General features: G+C 42.0%; 1 protein-coding gene across 2 annotated transcripts; it reads left to right on the top strand.

Moving 5' to 3' along the window:
* Nucleotides 1-975: 975 nt before the first annotated feature.
* On the top strand, nt 976-11,495 carry csnk1e (casein kinase 1, epsilon). Of its 2 annotated transcripts, none has more exons than XM_019269472.2 (11): nt 976-1,639; nt 3,019-3,116; nt 3,295-3,405; nt 4,233-4,381; nt 6,563-6,791; nt 7,174-7,344; nt 7,448-7,596; nt 7,733-7,931; nt 8,028-8,173; nt 9,624-9,689; nt 10,047-11,495. In XM_019269472.2, the coding sequence occupies exons 2-10, from the start codon at nt 3,041-3,043 to the stop codon at nt 9,654-9,656; spliced, it is 1,263 nt and encodes a 420-aa protein (XP_019125017.1). In that variant the 5' UTR covers nt 976-1,639; nt 3,019-3,040; the 3' UTR covers nt 9,657-9,689; nt 10,047-11,495. The 2 variants fall into 2 exon arrangements, with proteins under 2 accessions (XP_019125017.1, XP_010729078.1); XM_010730776.3 differs by having other exon boundaries at nt 977-1,639; nt 10,044-11,495.
* Nucleotides 11,496-12,184: the final 689 nt, after the last annotated feature.

Here is a 12,184-nt window from a genome sequence, read left to right as displayed (position 1 = left end):
TTGAAGCAGCTGCTAATTTTTCATCCCAACTGTCTTGTTTTTTTTGTTTTCTTTTTTGTGTTTTCAAATGACTATTGATTATGATGCAGAAAAGAAGCTATCCCTCTGATATACAGCTGTATGAAATAGTCATTTAGGTTAATAAGGACAGACATACCTGTGTTTAGAGACGCATCACTTTTTTTTTAAAATTGTACATAACAAAATAAATAACCAAAAACTCCAAAGTGAATGCGAGCTATAACGTACATGCTTGTTTATGACAGTTTTATTGGGCGTTTAATAGTTAATTGTACATTACTTTGAGATACTGCGCATGCGCAGCACCTTTTCTATAAACTTCTTACTTTTCTGAGCTTTGCAGCCACAAAACGACCAACCTGCAGCTTGGAAACCGTGGACATACCTGAAGAACGAAAACGGACGAAAACCTGTTCAAATATGCGCTGAAAACACTTTGTGGTGAGTATTGTCATAACAAAATAATACAGCTAAGCTTGGAAAGCTGTTTATGTAGTTGCGCAGCAGCCGGCTGACGTTTAGCCGGTGTCAGCTTCACAGTAAAGTCCTGTAAAACACATTGTAGCCTTTTAAATGTAATTTATGCTGGCAAAAAAAACAACAGTTATAACAATGAGTTTTAATCCAATACATGTGAAATGAATTAGGTTACTTTAGTGTGAGTTTAGACAAACTTTGAGGTCCATTGTAGCACTGAGAGAGAGAGAAACAGCCTTTTCATATATTATTTTTTTTGAAATTACACCTCATAATCCTGAAATTACATTTTAGTCAACCATTTCTGTTCAGTCGTTCAGCCTTTAGTCAAAAAAAACAAAAAGTCTGCAGCTTCACTTCAAAATAAAACCAAAATAGCTATTTTTCTAACATTTCTCTAAAACATAAAAGACATTTTATAGGTGCTGCCACTAGAGGGCGTTAACGCGTCTCCTACACAGGTCATCCATGCACATTTTGCACCCTGCAAAAATCATCAGTTCGTGCTAAAAGAAAATGTCTGTTTCTGTCTTCGTCATATCGAGGATTGATCAGAGGACGGTGTGTTGGTGTAGAATGGTGTAGCAGCTGTGGGTGAGTGCTGCTGCTGTGTTGCTGCGCTTCATTCATGCCCGCAGAAAACAGCGGCAGCAGCAGCGGCGGCTTTAAGACAATCCGGGCATCTCTTCAAGCCTGTGGATGACATCATTGATATTGTCAATGGTGTAAACTGAGAGAGAGGGCTTGGTGGTGGGGGTGTGTGAGTGGGGGGAGACAGAAAGAGAGAGAGAGAGAGAGAGAGAGAGGAGCAGCCACAGGAGGGAGAAAGAGGAGGACCTCAGTGTCTGGTTTCGGCGTTTTTCCTCCCAAAAAAATAAAAAAAAAATCGTGACAGTGAGAATCTTCCAGAGTCGCACGGCTCGGATCAGCTCGGATCACCTCTATTTTCTTTTTTATTCAAAAGGAAGGAGAGGATCTATTTTATTTATTTTTTATTTTTTTTTATTTTCCGTGAGTGGGAGGTTCGGGTCACAGATCTCCGAGGTTATGAGCCGTCCGAAGCCGCTTCGATGCGTCGCTGTCCAGGGTCCTGAGTGAGACGAGAGCCAGCGGGGGCGACCACGGAGCCTGACACAACCCGGTGAGGAGGAGGAGGTGGTGGAGGTGGAGGTGGTGTGTGTGGTTGTGGGGTGTATGTTGGCTTGTCAAAGTGTCTGGAGGCTTGTGTGTGTGTGTTTGATGTGTTTTAGACAAATAAGAGTCCAAATAGAGTCGTGTATGGTGCTGGGAGGTGGGTGGTGGTGGTGGTGGGGGTCCTTCCTGTATATGGAGGGTGCGGTTATAAGAACCATCACATCTGATGGCCAGTGAGGGATGAACGGTGTGTTTTTGCATTCAGCACCTTCCCCCCTGCTTCCTCTCCTGTGGTATCTGGGGCAACTGCATGAGGTATTCTCTCTGAAAATATAAACCGTCTCGCCTGTTTTTGCGGTCCTTTGCAGCAATAGCGGGTCTCGGTTTTGTGTAATGCTGGCTCTTAGGGAAGCTGTGAGAGGAGAGGAGCTGCTGGAGAGGACCTGAGGTAAAGGGATTGGTAATGTGCAGCAGTGGCTTTGCTCTGCTTTATTTTTCCCTGCACAGTGGATGTAGACGGGGGTGGATGTAGGTCTACAATGCAGCCAAGACTACAAAAATGAACTTAGTCAGCGTTTAGTGCAATGTCAAAGTGGTTTGTGAAGCCTTAACCTCTGTCAAAAAAAAAAAAAAAGCCCTCAGTCATTTCCCACTTTTGAATGCCTGTTTCATGGCTGTTCAGGGCTCGGGTGAGGAAAACATGACTCATTCAAATTTTGTCACGGGAATCCAAGTCAGGAATTGGGACTTCATGCAAATCTCTTGTACACAGGACCAGACTCCCTTCAAGTGCTTTGGGAAGAGTGTGTGAGATGCTGATCCAACCCCCCTCCAGCCCCCTGCAGCTCTGAATAAATCATGTTATACAACTACGCGCTCTGTTCTTCTTTGCTCTCACCTCTTCCCCATGCACTTTCTAAACATTTCATTGGCCTACATTGTTGTCCTCTGAGATACCAGAATTTATCACAGCCTCCTCTGAAGGTGTAATAACTCTAACTCAACAAAACACAGCTGTAGAAGCAGGGAGGTTTCATTAGAGCCCGCGTATAGAAATATGTTTAGCTTCCACAGCAGGGTTTAGTCACATAAAGTCACTTTATGGCTGGAAGTGAGCAACATTTTCCTTCCTGGTTCCAGTGATTCAACTCAGCACTACGTCACAGTCGTGGCTCAGTAATTTGCACTTTTCATTCTCTCTCTGTCCTGTCGATCCGTCCTCCAGAGTCCGATTTCATTTTCTTTCATGATACAGCAGCCCGAGGGCTTGTAGCTTTGAGTTCAAAGTCTGCAGCTTTGCACCACTGTCCGTTTACTCTATTGATCACCAGTGATTGATGACAGCTCTGTGTGTGTTTGTATGCGTGTGTGTTTACCCCCCTTCAGTGAGTTGAAAAGCTCAGGAGCCATGGAGTTGAGGGTGGGGAACAAGTACCGCCTTGGGAGGAAGATAGGGAGCGGATCCTTCGGAGATATTTACCTCGGTGAGAATTTGGACTGTGTGAACCTGACACTAGTCCTTATCTACTTAAATTGCAGGAAGCGGATATTACACATATTCCAGTGTTTGTGAACTGTGCTATTTTATTAATTCATTAATTAATCTCCTGACCCTTTATGTGTTGGAAATCAGCGATATATTGTAACTGTTTCTCCCATCAGGTTCTAACATTGCTACAGGAGAGGAAGTAGCCATCAAACTGGAATGTGTGAAAACCAAACATCCACAGCTCCACATCGAGAGCAAATTTTACAAGATGATGCAGGGTGGAGGTAAGATGCGCGCAGAGGAGTTTCTGAGTTTTTGAAAGCTTTACTAGGGAGCACTGAGAGATAAAAGGTCACTAAGGGGTATTTAAGGCTGCTGAGGAGTATTAACAATGATGACAGTTGTTTAGGGGGCATTGCAGTGCATTTGGAGACTTTGAAAGACATTGCAGGACATTCAAGGGCATTTGAGGTGCATTCAGGGTCATTCAGGGACACCCAAAGAGCATTTCAGTCAGTTTAGGGTTGTTGAGAGATATTAATGGTCATCCTGAGAGGTGTTGATGGGTGGTGAAGTCTTGCATGTTAAAGACTTTATAGATCCTGCAGGGTAAATTCACATTACAGCAGTTTCATATGATTTATAAGTATAGGTATATAGCTATACTTACAAATACATAATAACATATTTAAGAACAGTTTATAGTGTTATACATGTGTGCAGTATCTTTACAGTATTAACAAACTATGATGAAACAGATAAACAAAAACTTAATAAAATAAAAACATAGTAGTAATATAGCATTATTATATGGGTATATAAGCAATATAAAGCAATGTAATGTGCAGTGTGTAGCAGGTCTATTTTTATAACAACATTAACTCTACAAAATGGCTAAAGGGGTAAAGTCCTTACCACAGCGACCTGGGTTTGATTCCAGCCTGGGTTTTTGCTCTCTTTCAAGTTGTGGCGGTGGTACAAATGCAAACTGAAAGTGAAATCAAATACAGTAGTGAAAAAATGTTTGTGGGTTCTAACCTGTATATACAATAACCCTGTGCACTACTGTGTTTCCTAACCCTGTGATTCCCCCCTCCTCTCCTCCCGACAGTGGGAATCCCGTCTATTAAGTGGTGCGGGGCAGAAGGCGACTACAACGTTATGGTGATGGAGCTGCTGGGCCCCAGTCTGGAGGACCTGTTCAACTTCTGCTCCCGCAAGTTCAGCCTGAAAACAGTCCTGCTGCTAGCTGACCAGATGGTGAGACAGACCGACAGACTCCTGTCAACGCTGTAAAACATAATAGTTCATCAGAGGGTTTTTTTTTTTCAGAGCCAATAAATCCCACACAGTCCCTCTGAGGTAAGTAATTACTTTAGGAGGTCGTTGAAGAACACTATCCCGGGTCATTGAGTCTTCAAAAAGAGGGCACTCAAGACTGAGAAACAATAGATAACCCTTAAATCGTATTTTATAGACTACAGTGAGCTAAACTTTCACCTTTGCTTGCACATAACGCTCTGAAGTCAACCTCAGCCTGGGAAGTTACACAGATTTCAATAAATGGATGCGGCTATTTTTAGACTGGAACTAAATGGATCATTTGAAATCTGAGAATAATTCTCATCTAAAGCTCTGAAGCTTGTTTCCTGGCTCCAGACAAAGCTTATCCCCTCACTATCTTTGACCATTCAGCTCCTCCATAAAAGTCAATTCCAATCTAGGATGTGGAAGCTCCGCGCGGCGGCCTAATCCTTGTCGCAGGGGGGTCAGCCTGCGGTGTCTCGTATGAGCCTCTTTAATCCTTCATATGTCATTCTCCAGTCACATTTGTTCTTTTCGTCCCATTTTCTCTCGGCCACTCTGACCTCTTTGCTAATCGCTCTCGCTGCTGTCGTTGTAACATTGCTCCTCTCTTCTTCTCCCCTCACCTCCCTTCTCCACTAAAGAGGTAATAACTAAGATTTTAACTGTCCCATAACATAAAATGACCTCTATATATCTGCAGACAAGCTGACAGGATTATTGATCAATACCAATGACTCAACTATTATTTCAGTAGGCAATGAGACTTGTGGCTTTTAAAACTCACTTTCGTTTTTAGAGCAAACACTCTATAACTGTGGGAATATAAAGACTCCCAGCATTGCAGCTCTACCAATCAAGGCCATTAAAGGGAATTCATTTTGTAAGGAGGAATAACTGTTTGCCAAATGGTCAGACTCCCACTGGGTGTTTTTTAAATGCATTTGACCAGCAGCTGGAGCAATACAGAAACCCCACAACAAATAAATGATTTGGACCATACCTCACAAATGCATTAGATGAGATTAATTTCAGACTTTGTAGGCAGCTGTTGACCACCACTTCTTGTAATACGCTGTGAAAATCAGCCTGCGGATGTGAAACTTGCATGCCAGAAAGGTAACTCCATGCTCCTTTCTTTTAAATTTTGTAACTGTAGTTTGGTTATGCAGTTGTGAGCATGGACTGTTTTGGGAATGCATTCAAGGACACTGCGACATTTGAGATATTATAGTTGCCTGCTTTAAGACTATATTTTAAATCGCAAGATACACCCAAATACATACAGATCTATATGATCCTTTTTTATATTGACCATACATGTAGTTTTTCATGTTCTGGCATCAGTTTTGTATCAGTATCACTCATTAATAGAGGCATTTTGGTAGCTCACGCTCAGTTCTTGGATGTCAGAGCATCTTCTTTTGTTAGATCCTGTTGGCATCATGCGTCGTTACATGCTAATGTTATTATATAACTGTGACAAAGTATGAAAGGAGCACTGTTTTTTCATGAGATCAGTTTTCTCATCTCAGCCTGTGAACACAGTTGTGTAACGTTCTCTGAGATTTGAGACAATAACCCAGATGATGTTGTCAGTATCTTAAAGTGGGCATTTACCAGATAAGGACGGTCTAACAAAAGACCCTATTGAATTGCATTATTGGAATTGTAGGATCCAGTGTTTTGGGTTAACATACTCAATACTAAGCGTCAGTACATTTCACCCTCTGCTGCTTCATTATTGACCATTTCTGTTGTGAGTCCTCCAACTTTCTGAAAGCGCTGCGCTAAATTGCTGTAAGGCCAAAAAACCTCATCGGTTTCAAAACATCTCGGCAATGGACTGCAGTTGAAAATTAGCCAGCTGGCTAACACTGGTACATTTACAGAAATGTTGATTAATGATGCGTTGTCCTTTTAAATAAATTAAATGAAAAAAATGTTCATCGTGATTAATTTCGCGGCTCAAGCCAGGTTCAAGTCTCTGACTGTCAGCATGTTGACATGAAACAACCTGGGGGATTCCTGTAAAGTCTAAACCTAGAAACTCATGGTATATTTTTATGACAACATGAAAGACTAATGCTCTCCTTTAATCTCGACTAAATCCAGCTCCCCGTCTCTCCATTCCAGATCAGCAGGATCGAATACATCCACTCTAAGAACTTCATCCACAGAGACGTGAAGCCTGACAACTTCCTGATGGGGCTCGGCAAGAAGGGCAACCTGGTCTACATCATCGACTTTGGCCTGGCCAAGAAATACCGGGATGCCCGAACGCACCAGCACATCCCCTACCGTGAGAACAAGAACCTCACCGGTACCGCCCGCTACGCCTCCATCAACACCCATCTGGGCATCGGTAAGACAGTATACACACACAGAGAGGTTGTCCTAGATATCTGTGTAGGTGTGAATGTGTGTGTTCTGCTAACCCCGCCATGGTTTATGTGTTCGTGCTTGCAGCAGGGTGTCAGTAGAACTTGTTGCAATATGCATGCTTATTGATCAGGACTGGATTCTCAGAACTGATTCTCATGGTAGCCTCCTTTCCTTTCCTTTCCTTTCCTTTCCTTTCCTTTCCTTTCCTTTCCTTTCCTTTCCTTTCCTTTCCTTTCCTTTCCTTTCTATCCTTTCTTTTTCCTTGTCTCCTCCTTTCCCTTTTCTCTCCTCCGCCTCAAACCTTTTTGCCATTTCACGCTCTCCTCTCTTCACCTTCTCCAATCCCTACTTTTCCTCTACAGAGCAGTCGAGGCGAGACGACCTGGAGTCTCTGGGCTACGTTCTCATGTACTTCAACCTGGGCTCTCTGCCCTGGCAGGGGCTCAAGGCTGCCACCAAGAGGCAGAAGTATGAACGCATCAGTGAGAAGAAAATGTCTACACCCATTGAGGTGCTCTGCAAAGGATACCCCTGTGAGTGAAGAGAAACAGAAATTATTATCAGTCACCACCTGTCACATTTTTTCTCAGAAGGCTCAACACCTCACCTGCTTCAAATCCTCTTTGTGTTTCCCAGCTGAGTTCTCCACTTATCTGAATCTGTGTCGCTCGCTGCGTTTCGATGACAAGCCAGACTACTCATATCTGAGGCAGCTCTTCAGGAACCTTTTCCACAGACAGGGCTTCTCGTACGACTACGTCTTTGACTGGAACATGCTGAAGTTTGTGAGTAGCTGTAACAGCAATAGTTGGCAGAACATTGTGAAGCTTTTGTAAACTAGTTTCAAACACCCTTTCCATAATGTTTTTGTCCTTCATCTCCAGCTTACGTTCACATCTGTACTGTTGCCTCATGTTTCAGGGGGCCAGCAGGACCGCAGAGGACGGAGAGAGGGAGAGGAGGGAGGGAAAAGAAGGTGAAGAGCGAGCAGGAGGAGGCCAAAGAGGAGCCGGAGGTCGAGCTTTGCCGCCCGGTCCGAACCCTTCAGCAGCCAACAGAGTCAGGAACGAGGCAGACGCAGCTCCGTCAAACCCGGCGACACGTGGGGTCCAGCAGTCAGGTCAGGATGATGTTTGTGGTTTTGCGCGGAGTTTGGAGGAGTAACTGTGACACACACACACACACCCGTGACACGCATCTTTATGTGTGCGCACAGGTAACCGCTCTCCCCAGGCAGGGAGGGCAGAGCGTGCCGAGCGAGAGAGAAAGGTGGCCATGAGGCTTCATCGCGGGGCCCCCGCCAACGTCTCCTCCTCTGACCTCACTGCACGCCTGGACCAGTCACGCATCACCGCATCACAGGTAGGAAGGTTGTGGTTTTAAGAGTTCACTGTGTTTTATGGTGAGCGTGTTCACAATGCTTACAAACAGTCCATCATCCACAGCTGCAAGCACAAAGTACATGCTTTTTAATGCCCTCAGAAAGGCTGATGACATCTTATTGCTGCAAGTTTGAGATTGAAATAACTCAATAATCCAAATTTAGCACAGACATTCATGGTCTCCAGAGGATGAATGCTACTGACTTTGGTGATCATCTTAAGTTTCATGTTCCCTCACTATCAGCCGGTCAGAAGTTTTTACTTATCTTGTAGAATATCATAACATCTACTGGATTGATACACACATATCCACATATTCAAGGTTCTCAGATGCTGTATCTTAATGACTTTGGCAATCCCCTGACTGTTCCTGCAGTGTGAAATATGTGTTTTTGAATTCATAGCCAAATACTAATTATACTTTGAGTTTATTCCTAATAAGCAAATGTAAGCATGCTGACAGGCTACAACATGGTAGACATTATACCTGCTTAGCATCAGTTTGTTAGCATTGTCAGTGTAAGCTGATGTGTTTAACTCAAAGCACTGCTGTGCCATGGCTGTAGATTCTTCGTCTTGTTATTCATAATTCAACACAACCATAATAAACTACAGCTCTCATTTCTTATGTAGTATTAATTGCCTTTTTGTGTATAAAATGCGTCCAAATGATTCTCATTACTTTGGACTGCTGACATTGCTGGAATCTCTGGCATGCCTGCTACTCATGTTGATACAAATTCATAATTCATGATGCCAACATGGAAATATTGACGCTGGGAAAATATTCAAACATAATCTACTTAATCTACCACCAACATATTGATGTGAAGAGTTTTTTGTTAGTGCTCATTTGAAGTCTGACATGATATAAACACAGAATAGACTAATCCTCCAAGGCTGGCTCCTTGTGTCCCACAGCCTTCTTCATTTATGCGGGATCATTACTGCAGTCATCCTAAATATCCAGACTGATTATGTTGTGCGTTTACATCACTATTCAAAGAATATTACACAAGCTGTAATAATGTGCTGAAGCATATATTCAAAATTCAAATAGATACAATCTCACTTTACATTGTACAGTCTGAATTGCATTAAATAACTATGATATAAATCAAACAATATTTGCATATTATGATCTAATTGCACCAGTGAATAAAATGACTTTGCAGTGGCCCGCTTTCTGGTCCAGTTTATGTGCTTCTGTTTCTTTATGGGTTGACCTGATTTTGTTTCTAACAACTTGTACGAGCCTGCTAACAGGTCACAAATAGCCATTTTCTGCACAAATCAGTCCCAAGAAATGAACTCAGGAGGTAAACCAAGAGCTAAGGAAGAGCTCAATTTTTAAACACAGGGTATTCTTCAGGTTTCTGTCTTCTCCCTTTGATCTGCTTCAAGCTTCTCGTCTTTCTCTCCACTCCCAGGTCAGTGTGCCGTTTGAACATCTGGCAAAGTGAGTTCCTCGTGGCTGGCCTGCAGGTCAGCGGCAGGTATGGACATGTCGCACACAAACACAAAGCATGCTTGAACAATTTTTCAGTATCTTTTGTCCTTGATGACCCCTAACCCCACACTTTATATATCCAGGTAAAGACAGAAATCATTGATATTCAAAGTGAGTCATTACAAGACTTTGCTGAGCTAAGATAAAGTACATGTTGGTGACCTGTTTTTAATGATTTGTGTCTTCAAACAGGGTATAGAAGTTAGAAAGTATTGAGGAACAGACTAATACATGTTTGTTTTTCATCTTCTCACTGGTTTCTTTGTAGAATATTTCCAGCTGAATCCTTTCATTAATCCAAAAGTAACATTGCTTCTCCTTTTTGTATCTTGTGCCTCAGCAGCTGCAGGGTATCAAATACCCCCTTACTTTTCAAATGGATGAATGAAAACATGAATGTGTGGAGGAGGACAAGAGGAGCATGAGGAGGCATTGCAGGCCCTTGGAAGGGGGATCGAGGCCATCCGTGTGTCTGTCAGTATGCTGTGTGAACACTGGAAGAGCCGAAGGAAACTCTTGAGACGACAGAAACCAGTGGGACAAACTAAAAACTCTTGGCTGGAACTGGTTGGTAGTGTTTTTTGGGATGCACCTGGAGGGGGAAGGGGATGAAACAACACACAGGTCCCACCCCTTCTTTACACATTTTCACCCGTCCATCGACTCAGAGGCTCAACTTGCAAAAAAAAAGAAAAAAAGAAAAAAAACATCAAAGTGCACAAAATTGACTAAATTTCAGTGATTGTGGTTTACACCTGTGATTTAAAAAAAAAAATCAACTATCGACCTGCTAATGTTTGAGAGCTACATCTGCTGCTTATGGTGTTATTGATTATAAATAAATATGTAAACAACTATGGGGATGAACACAAAGTGTATTCAGGCCTATAATGGATGGATGAATGCTTAAAATGGATCAAGGAGGAGGATCAGACGCGGGGAATGAGTGTGAGAGAGTCTGCAGTGAGTTTGCGGATGGGAGCGAGGCTGCTTTTTGTCAATAAATGTCAAGTGTCTGTCTGTGTGTTATCGTCTTAAATGTTCGTTTTGCCTTTAGCTTTTGCTTTAGAGAGTGTGAGGAAAGGAGGGGCAGTGGAGGAGGGAGAAGTGACTGAAACCGGTTCCCAATTAAAACTTCCTCTTCTTCAGCGCACCTGTTACTGTCTTACCTATAAGAGACTGACATGGGAAACATGCTCATTGAATGTGAAAAGAGGAGGAGGAGGAGGAAGAAGAAGAATCAAAGGGGAGAGCCATGAGGATTGTATGATATGATAAAGCCTTAGTCCAGCTTGTAACTCCAGGTATGAAAAGACTTGAGAAAGTTGTAAGATCTTGGTGGTGAACAAGTCTGGTGTTGCATCCGTATTTTTGTTCTTTTGCTTTGTTTCATTTGACGATACATGTAAAATGTGTAGATAACTTTTGCCAGGATGTGACAGATTGTTTAAAGATGGGGCAGGAGAAGAAGAGTACTGCTTACTTCCTGACAGCCCTGGGAGGAAAAGTAAAGCAGAAGTCATTTTTGTTTTTTTTGTTTTTTAACCAATAACCTTTAGAGTCTGCCAGAAGTATGTGTGTTTTGGTTTCCACTGTGGCAGGCAATGACAGAAAGGTTCTTGTTAATATTTAAAGGAGGAGTTTTGACCCAGGCCTGTCAGGATGGACGGGTGTCACAGATGGGAGTGAGCTGTCTGATGTCCTGTACATTTCTTTACCATGCTTCAACTTTATTACTATGATATTTGTGTATATTTTCTGAATCAATAAAATATACACAACTTACACAGAATTCGGATTTGTCTGTTTCAGTTGATCCTGAAATATTTGACCCACCTTAATCATTATTTGGTCCTCAATATATGTCATTTTTCTAATATTTCCACCTCGTGCACATTTTAGAATGGCATAGAGCCCGTAACTTTGCTTCAAGTTCATCACAACTCACCTAATGTGACTTTATGTTGGGTTATTTTATGGTGTTACATTGCTTTTCTTTTCTTTTCTTTTCTTTTCTTTTCTTTTCTTTTCTTTTCTCAGAAAAGAGTTATTGCATCTGCTTACCTGTAATAGAAACATCAATTAAAAGGCCAATTTAATAACAGATTTTGACATGCCATAAAAGGAAACTGTATGTGTACAGTAATTAATAACGGTAATAATTACCGGCTGCATCACATTTAGTTTTAGGAATTCCACGGCCCTGATATGGGACTTTAATTAGACTTAACCATCATGAATTAATGTCTTAAATTACACCTGTGCAAGACAAGTGAAAATTATTGAATGTACCTAAAGCAGGACCATAGGCAATGTAAGTTTGTTTATATATCTTTCAGCAATGCAATTCAGAGTGCTTCACATAAAGACATTAACGTAAGACTAAGTAAAAAGACACTCACTCAAATATACAATGAAATAGAAGATAAAAAGTAAGACAGACAAATTAAACAATACCATACAAATCAGTGTGCAGTGCAA

This window comes from Larimichthys crocea, chromosome XVI, assembly GCF_000972845.2.
Source record: "Larimichthys crocea isolate SSNF chromosome XVI, L_crocea_2.0, whole genome shotgun sequence".
Taxonomy (NCBI): Eukaryota; Metazoa; Chordata; class Actinopteri; family Sciaenidae; genus Larimichthys; species Larimichthys crocea.
The sequence above is the reverse complement of the archived record's forward strand: the minus strand, read 5'-3'. Positions and strand labels throughout refer to the sequence as shown.